We start from the raw sequence: 16,911 nt of genomic DNA, 5'->3' as shown, positions 1-16,911 counted from the left end.
ATGGTAGCCCTGGGGAAGCTCACCCCATCACCACCACGACCACCACCATCCCCACTACGAAACGGTACTTTCAACTCCGGTTACAGCCACCTGGGAACAGGACAACCCTCTGTCTTATTCACCCAGCACCTGGCACAGTGTCCTGCACATAGTAGGTACTTGTGTTTGTTGAACACAAGTCTTACCCTCAACGTCTGCTCTCCCCTCTCCTACAAGTAATAGGTCAGCGCCTCTGATTCAGCTTCTAAAAAACTCAAAACATGCGAATGGAAAATGTCTAGCTGACCCTGGGCCACTCCCTGGACCTATCCCCCTGAATCTGAGCTACCCTCCGGTGAGGGCATCACAAGGAGAGCAAGCTGGGGGCTGCCCCCACAACCAACACCGCTTTGAAGATCAGCTCGGGAATGCTGTCTAAAACTTGGCAAGAGTCTGGGCTGTAATGCTTTCTTCCCAGGACCCCTCTGGGCAATCTGCCTACATTCCAGACATCCCCCATCCACCTCTACTCTGCTGTTTCTACCACACAACTCCCTCCCCTTCAGCCCCACCTCCCTGGCCTCTCTCTGTATCCCTCACTCATAAATCCACACTTTCAGCTCCCACAAATGGTTCGCAGAACTTGCTCCACACCGACCACTATCATACAGGCCTAAGAAACCCATGCCCCAAAGCCACTAAAGCAGAAGGTACGAGATGGGGGGGGGGGGGGGCGCTAAGGAGGTAAATCTACAAACGCGGGCAAAAGAAAAAGAAATGGAAGCTAGAAACCCCTCAGCCTGTTTCCAATATCAGACACGTGAGAGAGGCAGTGAGCAACAGCGTAGTAAAAAAGCCATCTTAGCAGCAGCCAAAGGTCTGCCCAGAAGAGCAGGGCAAGAATAAATTATGCAAAGTAGGTGGTAAGTAGGTGCCAACCCTGGAAACAAATAAAGCTCCTGCCTTCATGAAATACCCCACCAGTGCCAGTGCCAGTGCCAGCATGGGGCAGAATCCTCCCGTGAGCTCAAGCTCAACTCTGATTCAGGACAGCGATGAAGACAAAGGTGACAGGTGGAAGGGACGATGGCTGGGGGCCCTGCTGCATGCAGCACAGTTCTGACCTGTGTAATCGAGGCCCAGGGTGAGGAGGGGCTTGCACGGGCGCTCAGGACGGTCTGTCCAGATTTTGTCCACAAGGTTCTCCTTGACAGGAATGAGGTGGTGGCCTGCACTTCTCAGAACCTTGGCCATCTTCTTCCAGTAATCTGGGGAGAAATACACGTGGCCCAGCCATGCATGAACTAAACGCCATCTCGGCCAAGGCAGGCAGCAGAGCCTTGAGAGCCCAGCGCCTTCTGAAAGGCGATCCTCCCGTGGCCTAGCGCTGAGTGCGTAGGACGCAGAACTGCAAAGAGGTGATCTTCACCACCAACCGCCTTCCCCTGCCTCTCTGCCAGAACTCCTCTCCTCACCTTGATCTTTACCATGACGTCAAGTCACGCCGAGCCCCCAGAGGATCCACGTCCCACAAACAAACAAGGACAATGGAGAGGCATCTAGAACCCACTTCCTCACCCAAGCTGGAAGGACCCCAGCTCACTCACCAGTAGGAATGATCAGTGGGTCCACACCAACCCTGGATCCTTCAGGAAGTACACTCACCAGCCAGTCTTCCTGAGTTGGTGTGTCCTTCAGACCTACAGAGGGAAGAACAGAGAAGAAACAATTCCCAGTGGAACCAAGCTCACGGTCCTACCCAGAAGGAAGCAATTCACCAACATCATGATAACAGGGCCTTTATTAAGCACCTTCTCTAAGGTAGATTGGTGGCACTTGAAAAAATCTGAACTTCCCTTAATCTTGGAAGGCTGCAAGAAGTATAAGATGGTGTGTTTTTCTTTTCTTTTTTTTTTTTTTTTTTGAGAGGGAGAGAGAGAGAGAGAGGAGGGAATGCACAAGCAGGGGAGGGGCAGACAGGGAGAACGAGAGTCCCAAGCAGGGTCTGTGCTGTTGGCGCAGAGCCCAATGCGGGGCTCGATCTCATGAACTGCAAAATCGTGACCTGAGCCGAAATCAAGACTCAGACGCTTAACTGAGTCACCCAGGTGCCCCTTAACACCCAGGTGTATTAAGACGGAAGCATACGATAAGAGTAAGAAGACAACAAAAAGAAAAGGCAAGATTTTCATTCGACTCCTGGTAAAAACAGCACCCCGGGAATCACTGCAACATAGGTACACGTGTCACTGCAAACAACATCTTCTCCGCCATCAGTCACTTTACCACCAGTGGTCACTTGAAGAGCACTTGGGTGGTGACTGGTGAAGGCTGGGAGCTGGGGGCCTCCCTCACATCCCACACCAGGTAAGAGAAACACACGCCATGGTACTCTCCCCTCACTGGAAGGCAGGGTGGCAGAGAGAAGGCTCCCGCCCCTCAACCAGGCCTGACTGGAGGGCTGAACACAAGCCTTTGCAGCAAAGAAATCTTTCCAAAGATTAAGACAGGAACACACAGGTACCCGTCACCATCATCTTTACAATGGCTCCCTGGCTTTCCAACTCCCGAGAGCAAACAGCCCTTCCCTTTTCTTCCGAGCGATTCGTCATAGGACACCAAACAAGCTCCAAGAAAGGAACTGAAGTTATTTTTGATATTCCAGTTTTTCTTTAATCCAAGCCAATACCTTCTATGTTTGGATGCGTGCTTCTTAACTGATGAGATTTTTACTAAAAACTTAACAGCTTGGTGAAATACATGTATATTTAGAGTGAAAGTTCATATATTCTAAACCAGTACTTATCTTCACTATTTTCCCTACGGACTGCTGATAACCACATAACCACAGAGGGGAAGTTCAAAGATTTATAAAGAAATGAGCTCACGAACTTCAATTCCAAAAACTGCCTAAAAGCTGGCACTGAGCTGTTATTTTGCTATTTGATTCTTGGCTATTTTTTTCCCAAACCGCTAAAAAGCCACTTACTAACGAAGTTTCTTTTAATGCCCCTCGTATGACTTTTATAGGATGAAGTCATGCTATTTCCTAGCAGACAGATATCTGGCAAAACCCCAGGGATGAATCACTCCCCAACCAAACCCACCAGAATTTCCCTATGCAGGAGAAATGCCTGAGGAAAGAGGGGCTCAGGCAAACTAGAGACAGACTTGGAAAGAAGGAAGATTCATTCCCCGGGGAAACCAAATACCTACTTGAAGGAATGAGCAGAATTCGCTCCTCTGACACTCTGCCCCCCCGCAAAGTGCTAACAGACCTGACAGCTGGAGATATGGGCTCCAAGGAGAGATGCCCATACCCCAGGGGTACATTGACTGATCCACCAGGGCGCAAACAGAAAATTTTAGGAGGTCTATTTGTATTCATTTTTTCTAAAAAACAAAGAAATTAATTTTTGTTCACATTTGAAATGCAGATGGACAGCAGCACGTATATCTAGAAACATAAACAAGTATACACATATGTTGAGGGTGCATGAGCCATTAACGGAGGCATGCAATCAGAAAGTTTAAAGGTCACTAGCCTGTTCATTTATAACAGCCCCACAGCCCCGAATGCATGCTTGTGTGTGTGTGTGTGCATGTAAATGTGAGAGAAAGAGGGTTTTCTGGTGCCACTTTGGTGTCCCCCAAATTCACATGTTGAAGCCCCAACCTCAATGTGACTGTATCTGGACAGAAGGATTTTAGGAGGTAATTAAGATTAAATGAAGTCAAAAAGGTGGAATTCTAATCTGATAGGATTGGTGGCCCTTTAAAAAGAAGAAAAGAGATCTATCTCTCTGCCGTGTGAGGACACAGTGAGAAGGCAGCCGTCTGCAAATCAGGAGGAGGGCTGACACCAGAACCTGACTATACTGACACCCTGATCTTAGACTTCCAGCCTTCGGAACTGAGAAAACAAACTTGTGCTGTTTAGGCCACCTCGTCTCTGGTATTTTTTTATGGCAGCCAAAGCCGACTAAGATACCCTCAAAAAGGTCCATGACCTCATAAAACCCTAGGGTCCCTTCCCAAAGCTGGCCAACTGAAGTTGGGCTGGCCATGTCTCTACACACCCATCTTCATGAGCGTCCAGTTGCTGTCCATCTGCTTGGCAGCCTGGAGAAAGTAACGTCCGTCGGTCCACATGGCCGCATGCTCTTCCGTAATGATGGCTGTGCCTGCAGCAGGGGAGTAAACAAACAAAAGAGAAACGTTTCTGACAACCACGCAGAAGCTGCACACGGTGGTGGCCGGCAGGCAAGCACAGTGAGCCCTGGGGCCCAGCCTCCCACCACCCCTCACTCCAGCGGCGCAGATGGGCCTTTGACTCCAGAGAAAGCTCCAGGCAAAAGAACACAAAGCCACTGAGAACAAGCTGTGGGCCAAGCTCTGAAGGCTGCCTGAGGCCTGGTCCCTGCACAGTACCCCATTTGCACAGCTCGAGTCAAGGCCAACAGAACAGAGGACTGTGCACCTATGGTCAAAATGGCCTCATAATCAACAACACGGAGGTGAAAACGATTCCAGCACAGTGATCTGCTCTACTCCAGAGGAATGGTCTCACCTTTTCTGAGAAACCCACTGGACTCTACATATTCACGGTGACTCACCGGTCACCAGCAGGGGTTGACATCTCCCACCCCTACCTGCCCTCAGTTCCTACAGGCCTGGCAGAACTCCAGGCTTTCAGCAGAGGTGCCAGCCAAAAGCAATCCTAAGGGGCTAACCAACACAAGCACATACACAAAAGGAAGTGGTTCTTGCCGAGTCTAACTAGCCTAATGATGGGAGTCTGAAGGGGGAAAAATCACCCTACAACTCAAGGACAGGGCAGTTTTGGAAAAGTTAGGGCAGGGCACCAATGTAGCTCAATGTTCACCTTTATTATTTAAGTTTTTTAATGTTTATTTATTTTTGAGAGGGAGAGAGAGCCTAAGTGGGGGAGGGCCAGAGAGAGAGGCAGACACAGAATCCCAAGCAGGCTCCAGGCTCTGAGCTGTCAGCACAGAGCCTGACACGGGGCACAAACCCATGAACCGTGAGATAACGACCTGTGCCGAAGTCGGACACTTAACCGACTGAGCCACCCAGGTGTCCCCACCTTTATTATTTACACTGAAAGTGAAATTACCCAGAAGCCAAGCAAGCACTTGGAGAATTACACAGGACCAGCAAGCTAAGGTGAGGGTTCTGGGGTACAGTTAGTAACCATTACTTGTAGAGTGGCATTGACACAGGTATCTTCAGTTTAATTAATAGTTTTCTGTACATATATTATTTTCTTTTTTTTTTTATATATATATATGAAATTTATTGACAAATTGGTTTCCATACAACACCCCATATATTATTTTCAATGAAAAGTTCAAAAACATTTTTTAAATGAAAATTATTTAAAACTGTAATAGCAAATAAATAAATAAATACAATAAAACTTTAATAGCAAAAGCATAGAGAAAAGGGCCACTAAAAGCTGACCTCAGGGAACTGGGGGATGCTGGGAATTCACACCTTTCTGCAGAGGTTCAAGGGCGAGTGTCCGGCTTGCATTCTCTTTTGGGTCCTATCACAGGCTGAAGCCTGGCCCCGTTATTTTTGGAAGGGAACAAAAGTACAGAAAGAACAGACAGAGCAGTTAGCAACTCACCCGCGGAGCCATCAAATCCAGAGACGAAGGCCCGCCGACAGTCACACGGAGCAATGTACTCACTCTGGAAAACAAAAGGGAGGGCGAACTGGACCTCAACCAGACACGTGCCAACTGCTCTCCACGTGCTCAGCTATGTGCGAGGCCCCGCAGGGACACGAAGGCTGGCGGACCTTCAAGGAACAGTCTAAGCTAAAAAGTCAAACTGAACATGAAAAAAATTAGCGCACAATCCAGAAGACCCCAATTAATTAAGGGCTAAAAGAGCTGCTCCTGCCAGCCTCTATTTCTTCTTCTGCAGAACAAAGAGAGTCAGGATGAAACAGATCAAAACTGCTCTTTGCTCACTGAGATCTTGAAAAACAAACCAGTAGCCTTCTCCCTTCCTTGCCACTGGCATTTAGGCATCTGTTATTTTTCTGAAAAGAAAGGCTGAATTTCTGTTTTAGGCGCCAATAGTTCTCTCACTTAGATCTCTTTGGCATTGGCTTGTTTCTGAACTTCCTGAAGTGTGTGTTCTTCTCCAAGGTAGCAGCCCCAATCGCTCCCACGCAGACCCTGTCCCTTCCTGTTGGGGAATAAATGGAAACGCTTCCTCATATCCAGGAGGCTTCAGCAAAAGAAAACGTCATGTCCCAAACCAGGTCTTGCCCATCCCCCTGCCTCTAAGCGGAAGGGGTTAGAGACTGCGGAACACAGAAGGTTCTCATTCCTGTGCAGAGGGCACAGGGCCGTGGCATGCCACTTCTGGTGACAGCCCATGACACACAGAGAACGAAGGAATCTCCCCAAGGTCACGCAAGTAGCAGAGGCAGGATTTGAACTTGGGCTCTGAAGCGCCAGGCCATGCTGCTCCCACAGGACACATTCTCCCTCTCCAGGATATAGCGAAGTGTGAAGACAGACTCTCTAAGCAACTTGCCCACTCACAGGTCAACAGCACGGCCCGGATCTGGCACGCGCACCTCCACAGCTGCTGCTCCTTCTACCGTTAGCGGGTTTCTCCCGAGCTAAAGGACCCGGCAGGGCTCAGAATGCTGAGGATGGAGAACGGGGCTGCCGGACCAAGGCGTTTTTAGGTCAACACGATGAAGGGGTGAGAAGCCGTCGATGTTCTGCTCCTGCCCCTTTCACCAGGGCAGCTGCAGTCACAGCCTCAAACCAGGCACAGACACACTACCCACGGAGATGCCGGAGGGCCAGTGCAGAGAGCCGTGACAGGTCTAGGTCACACCTGGCCTCCAGCAGGCCCAGCTCTCTGCAACAAGTCTCACTGCGTCTCTCAGGCTCAGTTGTTCATTTCTAAAACAGGTCCCTTCACACCGCTGAAAGCAACACCAGGCACATGTTTTATCCCCAAACCATAGAGGAACATTTAACAGGCAGCACGAAGAATGCAGAAGGAAACGGCCGCCAGCAGCATTTATGAACTGGAGACTTCTCATTTGATTATAAACCCAGCAATCACTGGGTGCAAAACTAAAGAGAAGTAAAGCAAAAACGGAGGGTAGGGAGGAGTTCCCACCCTTCTCCTAGGATTGCTGTGAGGAACAGTAAGTTAATGTTTAAAACAGAAAACTCACCAGAAACCTGAGAGTGCTGCATATATGCGATGGAACAGATAGTATCAGTTTCTTCCTAAATGCTGAAAAAGCATCCAAGAGGCCGGGAAAACTAAGTAAACAAAAATAACTCTTATACTAAAAATCACAGTACACAATGGAGAAGACACAGGAGATGCTCCTGATGGATGAGGAGGGTCCCCTGCTTGAGGCTCATCCACCTGTGACACACAGTGAGATTGCCAGCAAAGGGCTGGCAGAGAAGGTATTGCTCATCTCGGCCCGGCGAGTCTCCACTCAGGGATCAGCTCTCGAGGAATGTCCCACCCCTACTGGGGCAAGCCCGAGAGGAGGGACAGGGCCTCTCAAAGCAGCTGCCCATTGGCAAAGGCAGGAGGCAGGTTTCTCCAAAAGGAGGTGGAATTAACGGCAGGTGGACATGTTTGGTTTGGGATCAAGACGAGGTCTGGGCAAAAATGTCTAGACATGACCTAAGTAGTCAACATGCCAGAAAGCCGTCACTGACCAAAGCTGTCACCTCCACACCAACAGGCTAGGCAGAGAGGCCAGACAAGCACTGGGCCTGGGCCTCCCACTCTTCCCCCAGCAATGAAGCTGGCAAAACCCAAGAACACTCTCCCCAGAGAACAGCAAAAGGTCTAAAACAAGCCAAAGCCTTAGCATACGGGGGAAAAGGCACAAGGAAGCAGAGCTATCGGCTTTCTCTCCAAAACCACCGTTTCTCTCCACCTGAGACCAGCATTCAATCCAAGCCTCCACCATCTCCCCGTGGACCACGAACCCTACAATCCATTCTTCACACACACAGAGTGAGCTTTCCAAAATGTCTGTATGCACCATGTTAGCACCCTGCTCAAAACTCACCATAGCTTCCCGTCATACTTAGGATAGAACCCAAACCCCAGCCCATCCCCAATGCACTGCTTGATCGGACCCTGCTGTCCTCTCAGAACTCCCCTCCACTCTCCCAGCCACCCGAGATGTTCAAGCCACCTCGCCTGCTTTCTGTATTTTGTACTTCCAAAGCTCATTCCTACTTCAGGGCCTTTGCACATGCTTTTCCTTGTGCCTATCAAAGTCCCTTTCTGATGGTGGCATGGCCAGCTCCTTCTCATCATTACACTGCAGATCAGATGTCACCTCCACAGAGGGGCTTGCCTGGACTACCCAAAGTGGCCACCTGGCCTTTACCTCTCTGTATAGCACATTTTTCTAGATGCTTCTCTTCTTGAGCTTTTTTTATATCATTATGGTATTATCTTGCCCCAAAATACCAGTTGCATGAGATGGGGGTATTTGTCTTTGTTCATCACTGTCCCTGTCCCTATCATGGTATAGGTATAGGTAACCTATCATGGTATAGGTAACACACAGTAGGTCCTTAACCAACATTTGCTGAATAAATGAACAAGCAGAAGGAAACATGAACCTTTGTCCTTCAACCTAGTTAAAACCTTAGCCACCTCTTTGAAGATGGAAGAAGGGACACAACCCAAGAAATGCAGGTAGCCTCTAGAAACTGGAAAAGGCAAGGAAATAAGATCTTCCTCTGGAGCCTCCAGAAAAAAAAAACATAGCCCTACTGACCCACTGTAGACTCCAGACCTCCAAAACTGAAAGATAATAGATCTGTGTTATTGTAAGCCACAAAGTTTGTGGTAATTTGTTACAGCGGCAGCAGGAAACTAATACATTATCAAGACCAGAAGGGATCATTAACTGGGGTTTCAAACTCATTAAATGTGTTAGGGTACAGGCAAGTAAACTAAACAAGTAAAGCAGGATAAGGAAGTGACTCTTCCAGAGAGAGCAGCTCTTCTCAGCTCTGAATTCTGTTATGCCAGAATGCAGGCCGCATGTTGCCAATCCTCAGTAATTCAGGAGAGGCTAAATATATGTGTTCATGAGAGATCACCCAACTTTTAAGTGTTGACATCTAATTCAAACAATGTAAATAATACACAGCCAAATAAGGCACATCTGTAAACCAGAAAAGGAAGAGGAAAAAAAAAAAAAAAAGCCTTAGCCATCTCTCAAAATCCAGCTCAAATATGCCCTCTTCGGGGCGCCTGGGTGGCGCAGTCGGTTAAGCGTCCGACTTCAGCCAGGTCACGATCTCGCGGTCTGTGAGTTCCAGCCCCGCGTCGGGCTCTGGGCTGATGGCTCAGAACCTGGAGCCTGTTTCCGATGCTGTGTCTCCCTCTCTCTGCCCCTCCCCCGTTCATGCTCTGTCTCTCTCTGTCCCAAAAATAAATAAACGCTGAAAAAAAAAAAAAAAAATATGCCCTCTTCCACAAAGTTTTCTGACCCACTCCACTCAGAGACCTCCCACATCAGAATTTTACAGAAGCATCCACACTGACATTTGTCCATGCCCTGCCTTGGGTGATAACAGATACTAATAGCTACATTTACTAAACCCCTACTATATTGCCAACAACTGTATTTCCATCTAGGACTTCATTTCCCATGCCCCCTTGCATCTAAGTGGGCTCACGTGAGTAGTTCTCATAAATGGAATGTGGGGTCGAGGTGGTGTCTGGGTCAGGAGAGTAAAAACTGGGTGTGCCCTCTCCACACTCCTCCCCCTTCCACCAGCCGGAATGGTGGCATCAGAGGATGGAAAGAGCCTGGAGCTCCAAACTGCTCTCTTACTAGTGGAAGAAAGTCAGCCACCAACCAAGAACACCCATTCCAGACTGCTACATAAACAAGAGTTAAGGCTCCACAGTACCCGGCCACTGAAACGTTGAGATCTGTTACCATAGCTAGCATTACTCTAATTAATACAGTGGATAAAATCACTCTGTGATAAAAATCACTGTTCCACCCTAGGAGAGAGTCTGTTTAAGAAATACAAAACAGGAAGCCAACTCCAGGAAGAATGGGAGTAGGATAGAGTTTAGGAAAATCTGATTCAAGTCTTCCAGAAGGAAGAACCATAAAAATAGCCAAAAACTCAAGTTGGCACAGTCACCTCTGACAGAACATGACCCTTCGATTAAACTACCCCCAGGAACAGAATATAAAGCCTTACAGATGGGAAGGATAAAGAATTTGGATTTCTTAAAGGCAGAGCTGGCACAGCTCTGGCCCCAACCAATGATTCTCCTGACATGGGGCCAATGGCGCCCACAAATCCCAATGTTTGACTTAGATGGTACATGAAAGCATCCAGATTACCAGAAAGAATGGACAATTCCTCACCTCAAAAGTCTCCCTGGGCCCAAACTCATGATACCGCAACCCTTATTCTGGGTTTACAGAGAAAGAACCCCTCAGAGTTGCAGAGGACTCTGCAAGTGAGGACCAGACCCCTGGAGTGCCAGGTCCCTGTGTAATTACGCACTTGGGGTGCATTTTCTCTCTAGCACAGAACAGTGCGTGGGTGTGTGTATTTGTGTTTTGGAAAGTACACAAAGGACAGAATTCAAGATTTTCCTTCATTCTCCAACACCCTCCCTTCCCCACCCGTAGGAGAAATTCCATCAACTCTGAATCTAGCCTGAAATGAAACAATTCGGAACAAGAGCCACGGAGAACAGCAGCCTCTCTATTACCGAGAAGGCTGCTGCAGCAGGTCACACACAAAGCCGAGCCTTCCTTCTTGTCCTCACAGTCCTGGCAAGGCCCCAGAGTCCCACTTAGCAGTCACCCCAACTCTGCCCCACCTCTCCACAGAAACCGAGAAAGGGACTCGGGACTTCTCATTTGCTTCTCTGGACGGCATCACAAACCCTCTCAGGTTCCAACCTTCCCAAACCCCTCTGCCATCTGCCTGTCAGGTCCAAACTCAGTCTGTGTTCTACAGCTTCTCCTCCAATCCTTCCCCTCTTCTCTGCTCCTAAGGCCGGCATCACGTCCCACCCCTCTGTATCCTGACTCTGGGATCCTGCAATGGCCTCCCAATGGCTTCTCAGTCTCCAGTATCTCCCTTCTCCAATCCATACTAACCCCTGGTCCTTCTCTTGTTCAAAATCCCACCATTCTCTTGTTCAAAATCCCTCAATGGGTCCCGACTTGTCTGACAGAAGCCTCAATTCCTGACTCTCAGTTACTCATCCAGGGAGAAGCCATCCAATTCTGATATTCCGGGACCATTAGCAGGAGATGAAGGGCTGATGAGAGCCTGTTACATCACCTGCCGTTTGGCCAACCTCACTGCCATTCCCAAAGTTTAGCAAGGAAGACAAGTTTATCAGGCCATTGGACCAGAAACAGCTTTATAATGACCAAAACCAAAAACCAAAAACCCAAACTGGCTGACGAACAGCACCCAGAACCAAGGTTATCAAGATAAACTTGGCCTGTCTTGGCTACAAGAATATCCCCTGCTATTAAACAGATAGATTATATTCTAACTCCAGGCAGAATAAAACAAACTGAAATACCAACAGTGCAAAGCTTGTCACACCCCTTACCCAGAAACTTTCAACTTTTAATTCAAATAACACTCATGGATCCAGTCTTTCACTCACCTGAGGCCTCTCCCTGAGGTGAACCGTAAGGAGTCCTTTTTTTTTTTTCTTTTTTAAGCAGGCTTCACACCCAGTGCAGAGCCCAACGTGGGGCTTGAACTCTTGACCCTGAGATCAAGACCCGAAGTGAGAGCAAGAGTCAGACGCTTAACCAGCTGGACCACCCAGGCGCCCCAAACTGTTAGGAATCTTTAGCTGGGGCTCTATGACGGCCTGTGAGACTCTCTCAGAGGAGAGACCCAATTTCAGACAACAGTGCTAGGAGACTGTGATGGTTAATTTTATGAGCCACTTGACTTCAGACCATCTCCAGATAGCTAGCTGGTAAGACATTATTTCTGGCTGTGTCTGTAAGGTGGTTCCTGGAAGAGATAACATTTGGGTCAGTATGCAGCACCTGGGTAGCTCAGCTGGTTGAATGTCCGACTCTTGGTTTCGGCTCAGGTCATGATCTCACAGTTCATGAGACTGAGCCCCACATCGGGCTCCAGGCTGAGAGCATGGAGCCTGCTTGGGATCCTCTCTCTCTCTCTCTCTCTCTCTCTCTCTTAAAATAAATAAACTTAAAAAAAAAATTTTGCATTGGTAGACAGACTAAAGATCATCCTACCAATGCAATCATCATCCAATCCACTGAGGGTCTGAAGAGATCAAAAGAGTAGAGGAAAGTGAAATTTGCTCCCTCGTTTGAGCAGAGGCATTCATCTTCTCCCGCCCTCGGACATCAGCATTCTTGATTCTCGGGCCTTTAACTCAGACAGGGACATACAGCACTGGGTAACCACAAGCTGGGGGAAGCAGAACGCCAGTGGTGTGGTTCCAGCTCAAACCCAAAGGTCTGAGAACCAGGGGAACTACTGTGGGAGCCCTCCCTCATGATACGTCCCTCTACACACATGGACATCTCTATACAATTTTATTGGTTCTGTCTGGAGAAGCCAGACTGATCCAGGAACTCACAGAAGACCCCACACCAACTGCCATATAATGTGCTCCCACCGCAGGAACCAGCATCCTGCTCAATATGGAGATACAAAAGCAGCAACCAAATCAGTCCAGGGCAACTGCCTGATGCTTGAGAGGCAGAAAATGAAAAATATCACTGGTACGTCGGCACGGAATCCATGTGACATGAAGCCCAAGTCCAGAGGCTAAAGCCTGGGACTGACTGGAGACAGGAAAGACCCATCAGAGGAGCCTGGACAGGAGGGGAAAGAAAGGACCTCTTCAGGGGCAAGGCTAGAGTCTGCCCTTCCTAAATGCTGGGGTGCCTGCTACCTGTATCTCCTACCAGGACTCATGCCCAGGTTGTGTGGGGCCAAACTACTTACTCATCTAGCCCTTAGCCAACAGGAAACTTTGGTTCCCACGAAGGTGGTGAATCTTGTTAGTCCATTCTAGAGGACACAGGTGAAAGGAAGAATTGTCACCAACCCCCACCCTAAACTGCACCCACCTCCCCTCCCCCCACCAACGCCTACTAAATATAACAGTAACATACCCGCCACCCTGGCTTCCTCACATGCCACCCCCGTTCCGACTGAATCTTCTACTTCTCCTATACTCACATCTCGCACTCTCTCGCCTCCCTCTTCATCCACTTGTGCAGGCAGAACCCTAGTCTTCAGTGGCTTCCTCTCTCGACACAAGGATCTCCCTTTCCCCTCACCTCTTCAATCCAGTTCTAACCCATCATGGCATGAAAAGTGTTGTTGTGGATCAATGGAGCAAGGAATTCCATGGAACACTGAGTCCCTTCCCCTACCCCTAAGACGACTGTGGGAAATCCATGGACATTTAATTTAAGTCTAGGAAATGCTGAATACTTCTTCCTCTCCTTAGAGTTGCACATTAAAGTGCAACTTTACAGTGCACATTAGCATTTGAAGGCCCCGAGAAGTCCTGCAGTTAAGAAACTGGTCAAAAGGGCAAAGGGCTCAAACAGACATTTCTCCAAAAGAGACATACAGAGGGCCAACAAACATATGAAAAGATGCTCAACATCACTAACCATCAGGAAAATGCAAATCAAAACCACAATGAAAACAAAAATGCAATATTACCTCATATCTGTTAGGATTCCACTATAGGGGGAAAAAAAACAGAAAATAAGTGTTGGCAACCCTTGTGCACTGTTGGTGAAAATGTAAAATGGCATAGCCACCATGGAAAGCAGTATGGAGGCTCCTCAAAAAATGAGAATTACTGGGGCACCTGGCTTGCTCAGTCTGTAGAGCATGTCACCCTTGATCTTGGGGTCGTGACTTCAAGCCCCACATTGGGGTTAAGAAGTTAAGAGTTTACTTAAAAAAAAAATAAACTAGGGGCACCTGACTTCAGCTCAGGTCACTAACTCACGGATCGTGAGTTTGAGCCTTGTGTTGGGCTCTTTGCTGACAGGTCAGAGCCTGGAGCCTGCTTTGGATTCTGTCTCTCTCTCTCTCTCTCTCTCTCTCTCTCTGTTCCCACTCCCCCACTCATCCTCTCTCTCTCTCTCTCAAAAATAAATAAAGATTAAAAAAAGTATAAAAAACAAAAAATAAATAGAATTACTATATGATCCAGAGATCCCACTTCTGGGTATATATCCAAAAGAACTGAAACTGTATCCCAAAGAGACATTTACACACCCATGTTCCCTGCATTATTCACAGAAGCCAAGAACTGGATGCAACCGAAATGTTCATGAACAGATGAAAAGATTTTTTTCAAATGTGGCATATAAAAACAAAATGTGGTATAGACACCTGGGTGGCTAAATCAGTTAAGCGTCCAACTCTTGATCTTGGCTGAGGTCATGATCTCGCGGTTCCTAGGTTCGAACGCCACACTGGGCTTTGTGCAGACAGTGTCGAACCTGCTTGGGATTCTGTCTTTCCTTCTCTCTGCTCCTCCTCCACTTGTTCGTGTGTGCTCTCTCACTCTCTCTCTCTGCTCCCTCAAAATAAAAATAAACTTTAAAAATAAGGTGGTATATACACACAATGAATTATCATTCAGCCTTTAGACAGGAAATCCTATCATAAGCTACACCATGGATGAACCTAAAAAACATTATGCAAAGTGAAATAAGCCAGTCACAAAAAGACAATACTGTATGATTCCACTTATGGGAGGTGTATAAAGTAGTCATCTCTTTGAAAGTAGAGTGGAGAGTGGTGAGTGTGAGTAGTGGGAGGTAGGACTGGGGGGTTGTTCAATGGGTATAGAGTTTCAGTTCTGTAAGATGAAAAAGTTCTAGAGATCTATTACACAACAATGTGCATATAGTTAACCCACTGTACTGCATACTTGAAAATAGATGATAAATTTTATGCTGAACTTTGTTATCGTAAAGATAGAAACTGTTTAGCTCATTTCACTATATTCTTAACCACTGAATACACTTTTTGCAGAACACCTTATGAGACACAACAGGAATACTACAGAATACTGTTTGGGGAATACCGCTCTAAACATCAAAGTACACTGAACTGCATGCTGTTGCCTCTAATTATCCAATCCCTTTGGTTATTTACTTCAGCCCTTCATTGGTTCCTGAGGCCAGGAAATCTTATGTTTCCAGGCAGGGGTCCAATCTTCATGCTGTCCCAGGTTAACACTGGCCTGATATTGTCACAACCGTGTGGTCTGGCACCCTTGAGGAGGGGCAGAAAAGCGGCCAGTGAAAGTGAACATCTTTTGAGAACTTTGCTCAACTTACAGTAATACTCTTATGTGCCACCCCTCCATCATGATAGACCCTTACCAGTCATCATCAGTCATGTCTGTACCACATGCCATACCACACGTGTACACACACACACACACACACACACACACACACACACACACACCAATGATAAACACCAAGCTGCTATGCTAATCAAGTTCTCAACCAGGACTCTGGACTTGGGATTAAGGTTCTAGCTCAATCTGGTATCTTGAAAGTAAAAGATCACAAGATACAAATGTGGGAACTATTGGTTGGCCCCTGTTTACTGTCTACCATGTTCCCTAAGAAAGGGAGAAACTGATCTACGGCAAGAACTGAAACCCTTCCCATCTCAGTTGTTCTTGGCCAGCTGCATTCCTGCCCTCAGGTTCCACGAGCCACCCCATCTGAGGCCCTGACATCGCACAACTCCAGAGACCACCATTCACAACCTAGAGTTCTGCCAGCGCAGTGGCCCTGCCCATAAACCCTTATAAAGCCTTTTATTGCTCAAAGGACCTCAGGGCGGTTTCTGTTACCTGCCCCTGAAGGATCAGAGAGCACTAGCTGTATTCCCACTATCGCTTATTACCTGCCTGGGCTTCTGCCAGGGGCACTTGCCATGTTGTTTCTCAAAAGCACTCCAACCTTCCCTGCCCTGCTCCTCGGCCTTTGCTCCCACTAATCTCCCTGCCTAGAATCCTCTCCGTCCTTCCTCTATTTATCCAACTCTACCCATCCTTCAACATCCAGTTCAAATGCCTCCCCTGCTCATAAAGCCCTCAGTCATCTTTCCCTCTCAACCCTAAGCTTGCAAAGCACTTTGCCCATATTTTCTTGAAGGCATTTCCACATTCCACCTTGTAATACAGACACATGTGTATGTATCTTTACTCCATTACTCAACTGTATGTTCTTGGGAGCAGGACCATTCTAATCTTTGTGTCACATACCACACCTAAGGCAGTGCCTCGCATGTAAGCAAAGGTTATAAAAAGTATATATGTATAGATGACTCTATGGGAGAACAGTACTTTGTATACTGTCTCATCTCTCTACTAAACCATCAGCATAGTGAGGGCAGAAATTCAATCTTAAATTCATCTCTGTAACCCTGCAGGAGCATGACCATGGTACAGGCATTCCAACACTTGCTGACTGAATGACCTAAAAGAGTAGATACGAGAATGCTTTCACCCCCTGCCCTTCAGCCCCACCACATGCAATCTCCACCTCTCCAAACCCGATTCTCCCATATTTAGCTCACCAGTGTTTTCAGAGGTAAAGGTCACTTACTGAGTTACTTCCATCAAAGGTAGTGGTTGCGGGGGGAAGGAGGGTGTTATTCAGAACTACCCCTAAAACCTGCTAGGGTAGAGATCCGTGACAACTTTCTGGCTGCTCTTCTGGCCATGTCAGAGGGACAGGACAGTCTGCATGGGGAGAGGAGAAGGGAGGCAGAACAGACAATTCTGCTAAGGATAGGGTGTGGCAGAGGAGAGGAGGTTAGGTGTGTCAGCGAAA

The 16,911-nt window shown here is 47.6% G+C and overlaps 1 protein-coding gene across 2 annotated transcripts in view; it reads right to left on the bottom strand.

Moving 5' to 3' along the window:
* XPNPEP1 (X-prolyl aminopeptidase 1) overlaps positions 1 to 16,911 on the bottom strand; it is a 58,872-nt gene that overhangs the window by 23,377 nt on the left and 18,584 nt on the right. For both annotated transcript variants that reach the window (XM_030334726.1, XM_030334727.2), the window contains 4 exons: positions 5,633 to 5,696; positions 4,059 to 4,163; positions 1,587 to 1,679; positions 1,104 to 1,247 (listed from right to left, as the gene is read on the bottom strand). In XM_030334726.1, coding sequence (XP_030190586.1) covers positions 1,104 to 1,247; positions 1,587 to 1,679; positions 4,059 to 4,163; positions 5,633 to 5,696 — 406 coding nt within the window. The remainder of the gene's footprint in view (positions 1 to 1,103; positions 1,248 to 1,586; positions 1,680 to 4,058; positions 4,164 to 5,632; positions 5,697 to 16,911) is intronic.

Source organism: Lynx canadensis, chromosome D2 (genome assembly GCF_007474595.2).
Source record: "Lynx canadensis isolate LIC74 chromosome D2, mLynCan4.pri.v2, whole genome shotgun sequence".
In the NCBI taxonomy this organism is placed as follows: Eukaryota; Metazoa; Chordata; class Mammalia; order Carnivora; family Felidae; genus Lynx; species Lynx canadensis.
This window is presented reverse-complemented; position numbering and strand designations above follow the sequence as displayed.